Source organism: Asterias rubens, chromosome 13 (genome assembly GCF_902459465.1).
Source record: "Asterias rubens chromosome 13, eAstRub1.3, whole genome shotgun sequence".
Taxonomy (NCBI): domain Eukaryota; kingdom Metazoa; phylum Echinodermata; class Asteroidea; order Forcipulatida; family Asteriidae; genus Asterias; species Asterias rubens.
Genome location: NC_047074.1, coordinates 9,557,945 through 9,571,868, shown reverse-complemented (window position 1 = coordinate 9,571,868; position 13,924 = coordinate 9,557,945). Strand labels below are relative to the sequence as shown.

The window sequence follows — 13,924 nt, the reverse complement described above, 5'->3', positions numbered from 1 at the left end:
GAACCCATGACCTCTGGATTGACATGCCGTCACTTTACCAACTGAGCTATCTAGCCCTCTGTTGGCAGTCTCCCTGTTTTGTCAATATCTTTGTTCGGGGTGCCAGTTGCAAACAAACTGTTACAAACTGCTTTGTTAACCAGGGATTCACACCCAAATTTAAAGCCATTATACACTTTCGGTAAACAGTATTGTCCAAGTCCCACACTTTGTGTATCACAACTTATATATAAAATAACAAACCTGTGAAAATTTAGGCTCAATCGGTCATCAGAGTCGGGAGAAAGTAACGGGAAAACCCACTCTTGTTTCCGCACGTTTCGCCGTGTCATGACATGTGTTTAAAATAAATCCCTAGTTCTCGCTATCGGGAATTGATATTGTTTTAACGTTTTCTCAAAAAGTAAAGCATTTCATGGATCACCTTATAAAAGGATGCGACTTCTTATTGTAAAAAAACCCAAATCACAACAAAGAGATTGACAAAATAGGGAGACGGCCAACATCGATCTGGCTCAGTTGGTAGAGCACTGGCACACTCATACAGAGGTCATTGGTCCAAATCCAGGGGTCGATTTCACAGAGAGTTAGGACTAGTCTTATCTCGAGTTAGGAAGAGTTACTCGTCCTAACTTAAGACTACCCATACATTTTGTATAAATCTCCTAGGACTAGTCCTAAGTTAAGACTAGTCCTAACTCTTTGTGAAATCGACCCCTGCTCTAGTAAATTTGTCTTTGTTCTACCCAGAAATATAAGTAGTATTAAAATAGCACACATTTTTTTGATATATATTTGCAAAAACTCTGCTGACTGACGAGAAAATAACTAGAGTAGCATAGCTTTTTGTATCATTGGAGATCATTTATTGGTCTGTTTGACTGCAAGTTTATTAATTTTTACAAATAAACCGTTCAATTTTACTCCCTTTTTGCAAGAAGTGAGATGAAATGTTAAAATGAATTTTAATAATGTGTATTCACCCCCCCCCCCTCTCCAATGAAAAACAAATAAATCCATTAAAAAAAATGTGCTTTAATTTAAACGTTAATTGTGGCAGAAGTGCATCTTTTATTTAGTTTATGTTTTAATTGTCGATTCCGTTTCTTAAAGCAGTTCTCGACCGTGGCCCAATTTCATGGCTCTGCTTACCGCCAAATTCTACGCTTAAGATCACTTTTCTCTGCTTACATTGTGCAACCGCCGAATTTTTGCACTAGCGATTTTAATTGTCATGCCTTCTTTAAAGCAATTCTCAACCTTGGCCCAATTTCATGGCTCTGCTTACCGCCGAATTCTGCACTTAAGGTCACCCTTCTCCGCTTACGTTGTACAAGCGCCAAATTTTTGCGCTAGCTGTGTAAGCGTAGAATGCCTAGTAACCTGGGCCCAATTTCATGGCTCTGCTTACCGTAAGCTCAGAATCGGTGCTTTACAGAAGCAGGGAATTCCGTGCTGTTTATATTTCACAGGTTAGCGGGGAATTTTGGCTTCTGTGCATGCGTACTCCACATTATAGGCATTCTAAGCTTACAAGGCTAGCGCAGAAATTGGGCACTCAGGTAAGCGGCAAATGGTGATCGTAACCACAGAATTCGGCGGAGCTGGTGGGCCCATCAATTACCACGCGGCCGACTAGGCCTATACAGACACTTGCTAGTTCCCGCACACTATAATTGATATAAATCGAAAATAAATGCATGCAGGGCAAAATTTCACCTGTAAGCACAAAAACCTTGCTAAGCACACAGAACAGTCTTGCATAGCAGGGACAGGTCATCAGCCAAAATTACATAATAATATAATTACATGTATTGGGCCCCACTGCTCGCAACACAAAACTTGTGCACAAATGAATACTGAATGCCAAACTAGTAACTAGTAACTATTACCTGGTTGGCATTCGAATATCGAACCTCAACAAACGACCAACCAACTTTCATACCATTTTTTTCAACGCGATGTAAAAGAGCAGGCAGCAGTGATAAACAACGATTGACTCTATCTAAATGCATTGTAAGTCCTTTATTTTTCGACATTATTTAGAATGGTAAATGTACGTATACACATGTACACCGGACCGGTCAAATTTTGCTTATGCTCGAGTTGCAATAAGAAGGGCATGATGGCCTCTTATCGCACGGCAGGTTGGCCATGTTTTGCTAGTGTGGGTGAAAAAAATACCATGAACAAAACCACACCCCACGAAAACGTACGGCTATCCACACATGCCAGCTGCGCGCGTACACATCACACAATATCATGTGCAGCGCGCTCTATTTTTTTCAGCCACGCGAAGCACGCCTTAAAACTAAGGACGATGTCTAGATTTACAGTTACCATTTGTGATGACCATGTAATTTAGATTATTCACATACATGTAATCTACTTAAAATGCTGGCAAATATCCGGATGAGGGGGGGGGGGTGAAAATGTAATTTATAATTTATAAATATAATAAGGGGAATCCCCTAAATTGTTTATCTAGAATAGAAGTAGAACCAGAGGCCTACAAAAGTACAAGGTTTTCCTTACTCTTAGCATGGAGGTTGCGATAATCGTAACCCTCCATCCTCCCGACGGTCGGAGAGGATGGAGGGTTACGATTATCGCAACTACCTTACTCTATGCTCATGGTTAGGGTGCTACGCTAAACGCATAACACCAAGGCCCGTAGTTTTTACCTTAAGTAAATTCTAAAAAAAATAGTTAATGGCCTGACGTTTCGACCCTAGCACTAGCAGAGTCTTTCTCGAAGAAGTAAATTCTCATACATGTATCACTTGACTTGACAATTCTGGTAGTTTTGTGTTTGTGTGTGACGTGTATGAACAGTGACTTTCGTTGATCATGGAGATGGTCTGATAAAATGTTTTCTTTGAATTCTGTGTAGTAAAGGAATGAATGAAGAATTTGTTTATGGGCCTTGTTAAGTTGTATTGTACCCATGCAGTTAATACAAAAATGAGATATGAGTGTTTGTCAAAATTAAAGTCACTGGACACTATATTGGTAATTACTATAAAACAAAAATCAGCATAAAAACTTTCTTGATTTCCAACGAGTTATTAGGTAAAAAACATTGTGAGAAATGATTCCCTTGGAAGTAAAGTAGTTTTCGAGAAAGAAGTAATTTTCCACAAATTTGTTTTTGAGACCTCAGTTTTAGATTTTGAGGTCTCAAATTCAAGCATAGTGTGTGACAAGGGTGTTTTTTCTTCCATTATTATTTTGCAACTTCGATGACCAATTCAGCTCAAATTTCCCAGGTTTGTTATTTTATGCATGTAGAGATACACTGTATCTAGTCTTTGACAGTTACCAGTAGTGGCCAGTGTCTTTTGAGACGGTTAGTTCAAATGTAATTTTTTGTATTTTGCGAATTCTGTTCAGTAGGCCTACTAGAATGAAGAAAACAAATGTAGGCCCTTCCCATCATACAAATGAGATCAATCTTAGAGTGTTTGTGAAAAATTAGGACAGTTCAATTTTTAATGTTTGTAATTGTCAAAGACCACTCTTCTCACTTGGTGTATCTCAACAGTGCACAAAATAATAAACCTAAAAAAATTTGAACTCAATTGGCATCAAAGTTGCGAGATAATAATGGAAGAAAAAACACCCTTGTTACCTCCATGGTTACACCAAGTTGTGTGCTTTCAGATGCTTGGTTTCAACAACAGGTCTCGAAATCAAATTTATGGAAAATTACTTCTTTCTTGAAAACTACGATACTTCAGAGGGAGCCTTTTCTCACAATGCTTTATAGGTACTATCAACAGCTCTCCATTGCATGTTAACAAGTAAGGTTTTATGGCAACACTTATTTTGAGTAATTACCAATAGTGTCTAGTGCCATTAACAGAGACCATTAAGTACAACACTACTGTGACTCACCAACAAACTCTGTGGCAAAACTGAAAGGTAAACAACCGTGGTTTTGAAGACAGGAAAAAATAGTGTAATTAACTGTCAGCTTTGTTTTTCTAGATCTCTGCTTGTGAACAAGGTACAGTGTAGGCCTATGGTTTGGAAGGAAATGTGCTCTTAAGTACTGCATATATACATGTATGACTTAGACTAAAAGCCACATATCCCTACTACGTGCATGAATGTTTACTAATATTATTAGCCAAATGCAGACTTGCAACATATTGTACATTTGAAAATTGCCTACATTTTTAGTTTACCTACTGTAATTTTTACTTATAAAGACAACTACAAAATACAATGTATGGTCTTGCTTAGATTGAATTCTGAGTACTATTAGATTGATGAAGAATACTTGATACACATTTATAGGTCCATTTCATGAATGACCTTCTTTTGACCTCAAGCCAAGGCCAAGGCTGCACTACTCAAATAATGTCATTCCATTACGGTCTATACACAAAGTTAACACTTTAATTACCAAATAAGGCCTAATTGCTATAGACTACCGTACCATCGTCTATTCAAATTTGAGGATGCAGACATAGTTTTCCCTAGGCTAAACATCTGTCGTCACACTTTGATGCTCTGAATAACGCCAGACTGGATGCTGCCAGATGTATCTGTGACATTGCATTCATTTCATGCAGAGATTCGCAGTCAATTAACATGTGCACCTTTACTGCTGGAGCTTGGGTGGCACGGTTGGCTTGTGTGTAAAGTGCTCGCCTCTCACCAAGGTGACCCCGGTTCGATTCCCGGCTGGCGCCATATGTGAGTTGAGTTGTGTGTTGGTTATCTGCTGTGCCAAGAGGGTTTTCCAGACCATTCGGTTTTCCTCCCTCGGGAAAAATCAAACACTTTCGATCTTGGCTGTGCTCCATGGTCATAATGTGGCTGGCAGCCAAAGGCGCCCTTGAAGCCTGCGTTCGAGCACGTTGTAGCCGCGTCCTTCGCAATTCAGCTCTTAGCTGCGAGTAAGGATGATTAGCCCCCCAAATTATTATATTGTTTCATTAGAGTTTCATCTTATTGCAATCTCTGGAAGGAATTACAAGGATGCAGCAACTCGGGAAGGACGTAGGATCAAGACCAAGAAGACACTGAAGGAAAGAGTTGCTATTCCCATCTCATTCTTAGTGACAATCTCCTGGAGCGATGAAGATGCGGTTTATCACGAGTCTCTGGATCTGTGGCATCCTCATCATGTTACTCTGTGAGACAGATCTTTGTCTTGAGTGTAAGTTTTTCGTTTGTTTTTTTCCCAACATTTTTCGGAAGGAACATTTTTCTTAATTCTGAAAAGAACTTCTTGATTTAATACAAAACTACCTAAAGGCAGTGGACACTATTAGTAAATACTCAAAATAATTATTATCATAAAACCTTAATAACTGGTAACGAGTAATGGGGAGAAGTTGGTAGTATAAAACATTGTGAGAAACGGCTCCCTCTGAAGTGACGTAGTTTTCGAGAAAGAAGTAATTTTGCACGAATTTGATTTCAAGACCTCACATTTAGAATTTGAGGTCACGAAATCAAGCATCTGAAAGCACACAACTCCGTGTGACTAGGGTGTTTTTTTCTTTCATTATTATCTCGCAACTTCGACGACCAATTGAGTTCAAATTTTCACAGGTTTGTTATTTTATGCATAAAATGTTGAGATAAACCAAGTGATAAGACTGGTCTTTGACAATTACCAATAGTGTCCACTGTCTTTAACAGGCACTCAGGACACTTTTGGTTCTGTGAGTAATGGAGAGCTGTTGATAACAGTTTTTAAGAAAGAGGTAATTATAGGCCTACTCACTGAAATGTTGGAATGAGAAAGATTTGACGCCTGAAGCCTTTCTCAGGCGTCTGAAGCTTGCACACAAATTTTTGCAACAAGGGCGTTTTTTCTTTCAATATTTTCTTGCAACTTCAAAGACCAAATAAGCAAAAAGTTCCATAGTTTTGCCCATTTGATGCATGTTGGGATACACCAAGTGAGAAAACTGATCTTTGACGATCACCAAATTTGTCCTGTACCTTTAAAGGTAGGGTTAACTTGTGGTCATTACTCCACAATGTAATGACCATAGAGCACTGGATAACTGTTGATATTATAAAACATTGCTGGATAGACTGTATTTGAAGTACGTAATGTAATTTTAGATTAAATTGTATATTTTCACCAAGAAAAGGCTTTATAAGAGGCATCTGAAAGCACACAGTTCTCTGCAACAAGGGTGTTACTTCTTTCATTATTTCATGATCGATTGAGTTCAAATGTTTTCATTCTCTCTCCTTCTGTACTTTCACAGGTTCTGTGCAACTAGAACCACAGTTTCTGCAACCGACAGTCGCTCGTTTGGAACTTTTCCCTGGAAACAGCACACAATTGATATGTGAAGTCCAACGGAATCTTAGTTCCTGCAATCTTGGTCCAGGGGTTAGTCTTATCTCACTTTATAACAGACCTGGAATTTCATTTTTGAAAGGGCAAGGCCATTTTCATTTTGCGAAGGGCACTTCCATTGGAAAATCTTAAAGTCAACGTGAAGGGCACCAAGACCAGGGGTAAATTGTAATTCCAGGTCTGTTATTGCTGTAGTCATTGTAGTGACAGATTTACAGAAACATTATAGTGGCATAGTATTGTATCCACCTCATCTCAAAATGGCGTATGGATTTTGGATGTCTTGTCTAAACACCTCCAAAAAGAAACAGGTTAAATTCATCTTTTTCTCAACTCTGGCTGATTTGTTATTGATTTTTTTTGCTTTCTTTTTACTGAAGGTAGAGCCAAGGTACAGCTTGCAGATATGGTGGTGTAACTCAACCGACAAAAGCTGCTATGACTCACCCCTACCAGAGCCACTACCCCCTAGTCCCCCCTTTCTAAAAATGGACCAGAGCAAACTGAAGAACGCTTCCTCCTTGATGTCTACCCTAAGGCTGGACAACATGGCAGAGAGCCACTTGGGTCGGTACTACTGCGTGGCGCACAGTGAGGGTCAATATACGACAGCGACTCCTGGATATGCGGAAGTGTTCATAGACATTCAAGGTACTAATAAAAACTTTTTCTGAGATTTTATTTTAATTTGTTCATTTAACGTGTCTGGTTGTGAAGTAAGCCTGGGCGTCTGGTGCAACTATAGTGTCAAAATCGTGACTATTGATTGCTTAGTTCAACCATGACTCACTTTGGAAAAATAGAATGTGCCAATAATCATCTCCGAAGTCATAATGTGTAAACAACTTGAAGCAGTCAGTATTTGTCCCAAGTAGAGGTATTTTGCTATACTTGAAATATTCTCCCTCTGTTTTATCGGGCAATTAAAAACCATACACACTGTATTATTTGTTCATAGATAAGTCGCCTGTACGCATTACCAACTATACCAAAACGCCGATGGATCTGACCAACGGTTCACCACTGGCACTCAGTTGCTCAAGTGTGGGATACCCTACGCCGAAAGTCACATGGGAGAAGAACAGCAAACCAATCCCCGGCCACGAAAATAGCACGTACTTGGTGAAGAACGTCACGTCGGATGACGCTGGGATCTATGTCTGCATCGCCCAGAATGACTTTTATAAAGTCAGGTCTGGAGAGATGACGGTGAAAGTGAAAAAGAGCTACCATGGAAGTGAGTGTAGAAACCTGTAGCTGAGACTTATAAAAGCACTGGATGGACATCTTTGGTATTTGTCAAAGACCAGCATTTTCACTTAGTAAAATGAATATATCCATGAAAATTTTGATTCAATTGGTCATTGAAGTTGCACAAGCACAATGGAAGAAAAAACACCCTTGTTGCACAATTGTGTGCTTTCAGATGCCTGGCTTTAGGCTTGAAGTCTATAAATATACGAGTGAGAAATTACTCGCTCAAAAACTACGTTACTTCAGAGGGAGCTGTTTCTCACATTGTTTTATACTATGAACAGCTCTCCACTGCTTGTTACCAGTTTTTAGCCTAACAATTAAATTAGTAGTTACCAGAAGTGTCCATGCCTTTAAGCATGTAGAGAAAGGCCCATGAAGACAGGAATTGTTGTTCTACATGTTCTATTCACAGTTCTATATTTGTCACAGTAAATCAAATCTGGAAAAAAGGATATTGCCATGGCAATGTTTGATATATAATTATTTGTGTATAGATTTATTCTAAATATTATTTCCTCTCGTATTTGTGACATATTTTTATTTTTTTTATTTGTTCATCTAGAGGACATTGCAGTGACAGTGGTCCTTATTTGTGCAGCAGCAACTTGTGTTGTCTGTCTTCTGGTCATCACCTGGCGATTTAAAAGTAAGTGCCTCCCCTTTGCAGAACTATAATTGTGCTCTACTGGTTTGTGTTGGCTTGTGCGTAAAGGCTTGCCTCTCACCAAGGTGACCCCGGTTAGATACCCGGCCAGGGCCATATGTGAGTTGAGTTGTGCGTTGGTTCTCTGCTGTGCCACGAGGGTTTTCCCAGACCTATCTGGTTAATCCTGTATGGAAGTAGACAATTTTATTTTTTTTTTTTACCAACGTGATTGTCCGGTAGCTTGTGGTGGTTCGAATCCTATATTTTATGGAAGGAGAAAACAATTCTATTCTTATTTTTTTTTTTTTTGCAGAGCTGTGGCGGAATGGTCAATGCTGCCCAACGCATAACATCTCCATAATTGGGAATAACAGCACTGCAATCCAAGCGAACACTGTCAACGTGGTTCATCATCAAGCCCCAAGTCCACATCGAACTTGTAAGTTCCAAGCATAGAACTATATATATTGACTAGAGCGCTAACACCTCGTTATGCACGCACTAAGGTTTTGAAGCCGTGGGCGCATCCATGTTTATGTACAAATCAATAAAAAAGCTTGAAATTTTGTACGGCAATTGTACGGCTATTTGCATGATAGTGCGTTTGTTCTTTTCTATGTGTCATCGAACCAAAAAATGCAGCAAATGTGAACGCACAATCTGCTGATGAGCGTACAAAACTGCGAGCGTTATGTGCGTCATGTTTAACAGGTGCACATATTTTTTGTAGTACGTTATTCTAGTCGAACTTAAGGTTTTCGTAGCGCGGACGTGCGAGAATGGGCAGTCGCGTACGAAAGCACACATGCCGAATTATAAACAATTGCGGCAATGTGTGTTCTCTTAAAATTAAAATCGTTCCGTAGTCACGCAACACATCAAACATGTCTGCGCTCAGGGTGTCTTCAAAAAGCGGAGCAAGTTAGCGCTCTAGTCAATATACATAGCTCTATGGTTCCAAGTCTAATGAACCAAACGAGTGATTCACAATCATGACAATAGGGAGGTTTTAGCTGCTCGTTATGCGAGCAAAAACGTGATTTCCAGAAAATTGTGTTGTTTCAAGATGAGGTCGCCACTTTGGGCTTATTTCATGCTCGCCGTGACGCATCCTTAAAACATGAGATTTTTACAACAAAATTTTCTCATGTTCATGTTTATGATTTTGCTCACGTAACGTGCAGCTAAACCTTCCTAATACTGTGCACTACCAAATCAACCTCGTTTCCAGGCGTTTACCTGTATATTTCACAAGGGGAAAAGAGATACATAGTGAAAAGGGTTTTGAACCCACGACCCTTGCACTGCTTGCACTACTCTAGAATGGCAAGGGTCGTGGGTTCGAATCCCACCCAAGTAATATTCCTGTGAAAATTTTTCATAGGACTCAAGGAAAGTACCGAGTATAGTTAGTACCAAGCACATATAGAGTGCTTACACACATCGGTGTATGGGTCAAAAACCAACATTTAAAGGGAAGGTACACTATTGGTAATTGTCAAAGACCTGTGTTATAACTTGGTGTATCTCAACAAGTGCATAAAATAACAAACCTGTGAAAGTTTGAGCTCAATTGGTCATCGGAGTTACGAGAAAATGATGAAATAAAATACACCCCTGTTGGACGAATTTGTGTGCTTTCAGATAGGAATAAAAGACTTCTAGCTAGAAGTCTTTTATTATTTTAGTGAGAAATTATCTCTATTTCAAAATCTATGCTACTTCAGAGGGAGTCGTTTCCTACAATGTTTAATACTATAAACAGCTCTCCAAAGGTTGTTACCAAGTCAGTTTTTAAGTTAATATTTGTTTTGGGTAATTACCAAACGTGTACCTTCCCTTTGATAAAGGTAAACATGGTAGTGGTGCATTCTAACAATCCATTATTTACATGAATTTCTTCTGTTATGGCAGTCGAAAATATCAAAATTAACATATTGACTCAATTTTAATTTGTATTTTAAGTGGCATCTTTTGTTTCTTCAATTCCATCTTCCTTACCTTCCAACCTCCCTTAACAAAAAACCCAAAACCTAAACCTAAAATCTTTTGTTTTTTGCCTTTTTTAATTCCATGTGCGTAACCTTCACCCCCAACCTAAACAAATTAAATATTTACAAAACAAACTAAAATTCAATTTGTTTCTGGCCTTCTCCATATCCATCGGCAATCTTCCAACCCCCCCCCCCCAAAAAAAAAAAAAAAAAAAAAATCAACAACCTGAAACTAAAATCCAAAATGGATTTTCAATACCACTTTCAATCATTAACATGCATGGTTACTACATGTATTTTTTGTATTTTATATTCTTTCCTACCGTTTCTTTGTTTCATCAACATTCTATACCAAATCTCCAAACTTCCTCGTCCTTCTTTTCGTCCTAACATCCATCAAATCCCCTTCATCTGTAAAACTACATATCAACTCATTCTCTGCATATCGCTTTATTTATTTCCCGTCGTCTCAACCCACCTCACTCCTGGCACCTCAACTAAAACAAAACTAAAACACCACAGCTATGCATCAGGAGCGACGGTCATTTCTACATTTGCATGACGTATTCGTTCACAACCACAGCTCCGACGTCCACTTTGCTGAGCTGATCCGCTCCAACCTACAAGAGCGAGAGAGCCATCTAAACATCGGGTTGTGGTCGGAGGTGGAGCGACCCGATCGCTCGTCCAGCCGCAACAAACTCCTGCGACTTCGCCTCCTGAACTGCTCTCGTATCGTGATCATCACCTCGGAGAACTACCTGAAACACACCTACCACAGCTTCACAAGCGCCATGGCCAAGAGTCGAGTCAGCTCCGAGTCCATCCGAAGAAAAATGATCATCATCCGAGTTCTAGAGGAGGACAAGATACCAAGGAGTCTCTGTCAAGATATATTGGCGTCTCTCGATTATAACGTGGAAACGGATAGTTGCTACTTCTGGCCGAAGTTCATGAAAGTTACCATACCGGAACAAAGTGAAATACTCTACTGGGCATGAACATCAGTTAGAGGTCGTTCGCTGCAACAGACGTTTTGGGTACAGTGCCTACCCTTCAATCATTGTAGTTCTGTGAATTAGTAAAGTCATTGATGCTATGAAGTTGCATCGCCTGCTTTTTTTTTGCTGGCAGGCTTCGTGCCTAAAGCCATACTCAGATTCATTTTTTTTTCCAATGCTCTTCATCCAGTAACATTGTGTGGTCTTTATTTTTTGGAGTAGGCCTACATGTAATTACAAAGGTATATCCTGACTTTCACGTTCAGCTCAAATGGAACTGAGGTCATACATGTACTCATGAGTTTGTTCGTTTGTCTTTTTTTTTTTCTTTCTAATATGCATGTCATTCGCAATATTTTATAACAGTTTCAAGTCAGTACATCATTGATATAAGGAGTTATGGCCGTTCACGTTTTCCAATGGTTTCTAAGCTCGTTCAAAAAGATTCTGGTGACATAATAATAAGTTGAAGTCTTTTGTATAATAAATGCAATTAAAGACAATTATCCTCACTTTATATCACAACATATGCATAAAATAAACGTGTAAATTTGGACTCATAAAATTGGTCAATGAATAGCAAGAAAATAATGAAAGGAAAAACACCCTTGTTGCACATAAAATTGTGTGCATTTCCTCAGATGCCTGAGCAAAGGCTTCATGTCTGAAGCTTTTATCAGACTTTTTAGGGAACAGGCATGTGAGTAACTATCCATGAAAAAAAAGAGGAAAAGAGAAAACCGGGTAAGAAAAAAAAGAGGAAACCAAAATTTTGTCCTATACTTTTGTACGCAGAAAGTAAAGTAAAAAAGAGGAAAATCAAAACCAAAACAGAGGAAATTAGCTGAAAAGAGGAAGTCTCACATGCCTGCGGGGGAAAAACAATTTTTTGGGGGGAACAACAATGTTTTATAATATCAACAACTCTACAGTGCTCTGTAACAAGTAATTTTTAAAGGTCATCAGTTTTGGGAATACTTAAAGGCAGTGGACACTTTTGGTAATTACTCAAAATAATTATTAGCATAAAAACTTACTTGGTATCAAGTAATGGGGAGAGGTTGATAGTATAAAATATTGTGAGAAACGACTCCCTCTGAAGTGGAGTACTTTTCAAGAAAGAAGTAACTTGCCACGAATTTGATTTCAAGACCTCAGAATTAGACTTTGAGGTCTCGAAATCAAGCATCAGAAAGCATACAACTTCGTGTGACAAGGGTGTTTTTTTCTTTCATTATTATCTCGCAACTTTGACGACCTATTGATCTCAAATTTTCACAGGCTTGTTATTTTATGCATATAATGTTGAGATACACCAAGTGAGAACAGTGGTCTTTGACAATTACCAAAAGTGTCCAGTGTCTTTCAAAGTACACCCTGCCTTTTAATTGAAATATTCATTTTTTAAGTTATTGTGATTTGTAAAAACTGTGAGTAATTATTGTATATACTTGTATCTGCTTTTAGGTGCTTGGTAAAGGAAGGGTCATAGCTTGGTTTCTGTCAATGAAAGTTTCTGCTCAATACCACGTCTACTTTTTCCGAAAACTGACGAACAAAACCTGTCACAGCATTTTAATTATTACAGGAATGTGATAGGCTGTTCGACAAAAAAAACACCAGAACTATGGACGCAAAGCCTAAAAAATTGAGAGCTCAAAGCCTACTTACGTTTATCATTGGTTTAAATAGCTCACTGTGACGATTTTTATTGTTTTTATCTTCATGTTTTAATGAATTTAATTCAGCCAAGTTTAGTGAGGCCACAACGGGTAACCAAATCTATGGCCGTAGCATTTGGAACAAACAGACTTTAGCTGACATATTTAAACACTGATTTCTTGTCACTTAAGACAAAATAATTGTGCAGGATGCTTGCTACCATTACCGTATTTTATAACGAGCAGACCTTCGGATAAGAGTTGAAAAAAAAAAAATTATATACTGAGGACATTACCAAGGTATAACCCTGCCTTTAAGATTGTGATCCTAATATTTAATTGTGCTTGTTGAGTAAATTATATAAGGCAACACTATATAGGCATGTCTTATGAATGGTTTTATAATGATTGATATGTAAACAAGAATATTTTATGAATAATTGTGCATTGATAGTGATAAATTTAACCTTTTTTAAAGTTGCCAAAAAAATTGTAAGGGGCAAAAAGGTTTTTTTTCATCTGATACTCTGGTTACGTTTTGTAAACACGAAACACAATGTCCATAGATTTACATTAAACTTACAGGGTTTGAAGATAATGATAGTAGAAAGCGTACCTTAAAATATCACTTGCAGCGGTGCTGTAGTTTTTGAGAAATGAGTAAAACAATATGTTTTTACATGCTAAAACAATTTTGGTCTCATGATCACTGAAAATTATTTTCACGACATTGTTTTACTCATTTCTCAAAAACTCCCCACCTCAGCAAGTAACATTTTCAGGGAAGCTTTCTACTATCATTATCTTCAAACTGTGTAAGTTTAATGTAAATCTGTGGACATTGTGTTTGTCGTCCTACAAAAAGTACCCAGACCCTTTAAAAAAGTTTTAATTTCTTTTGAAAGATTTCAAGGAGTGCCAAGGTGGAGGGACAAGGTGCACAAGGCAATTTTCTACTGCTACCATAGACCTTTTGTGCAAATGCCCATTGCGCAAGTGCTAACTGTTGAATGCGGTGCATGCTGGTGTAG

General features: G+C 38.5%; 1 protein-coding gene across 2 annotated transcripts; it reads left to right on the top strand.

Annotated features, from left to right (window-relative positions):
• The first annotated feature begins 1,917 nt into the window (after window positions 1–1,917).
• On the top strand, window positions 1,918–11,996 carry LOC117298352. 2 transcript variants are annotated; one of them, XM_033781561.1, is made up of 8 exons: window positions 1,918–2,016; window positions 4,979–5,170; window positions 6,240–6,367; window positions 6,715–6,985; window positions 7,293–7,571; window positions 8,154–8,237; window positions 8,551–8,676; window positions 10,754–11,996. In XM_033781561.1, the coding sequence occupies exons 2-8, from the start codon at window positions 5,089–5,091 to the stop codon at window positions 11,230–11,232; spliced, it is 1,449 nt and encodes a 482-aa protein (XP_033637452.1). In that variant the 5' UTR covers window positions 1,918–2,016; window positions 4,979–5,088; the 3' UTR covers window positions 11,233–11,996. The 2 variants fall into 2 exon arrangements, with proteins under 2 accessions (XP_033637452.1, XP_033637453.1); XM_033781562.1 differs by having other exon boundaries at window positions 1,920–2,016; window positions 4,951–5,170.
• The last annotated feature ends 1,928 nt before the right edge of the window (window positions 11,997–13,924 follow it).

What these genes read in the sequence shown, in the direction of transcription:
- LOC117298352 (XM_033781561.1), top strand. Translation starts at nt 5,089, where the DNA reads ATGAAGATGCGGTTTATCACGAGTCTCTGGATCTGTGGCATCCTCATC. An exon ending in CCTGCAATCTTGGTCCAGGG is followed by an intron (nt 6,368 to 6,714) that starts GTTAGTCTTATC and finishes TTTTTACTGAAG; the next exon opens with GTAGAGCCAAGGTACAGCTT. An exon ending in GAAAAAGAGCTACCATGGAA is followed by an intron (nt 7,572 to 8,153) that starts GTGAGTGTAGAA and finishes TTGTTCATCTAG; the next exon opens with AGGACATTGCAGTGACAGTG.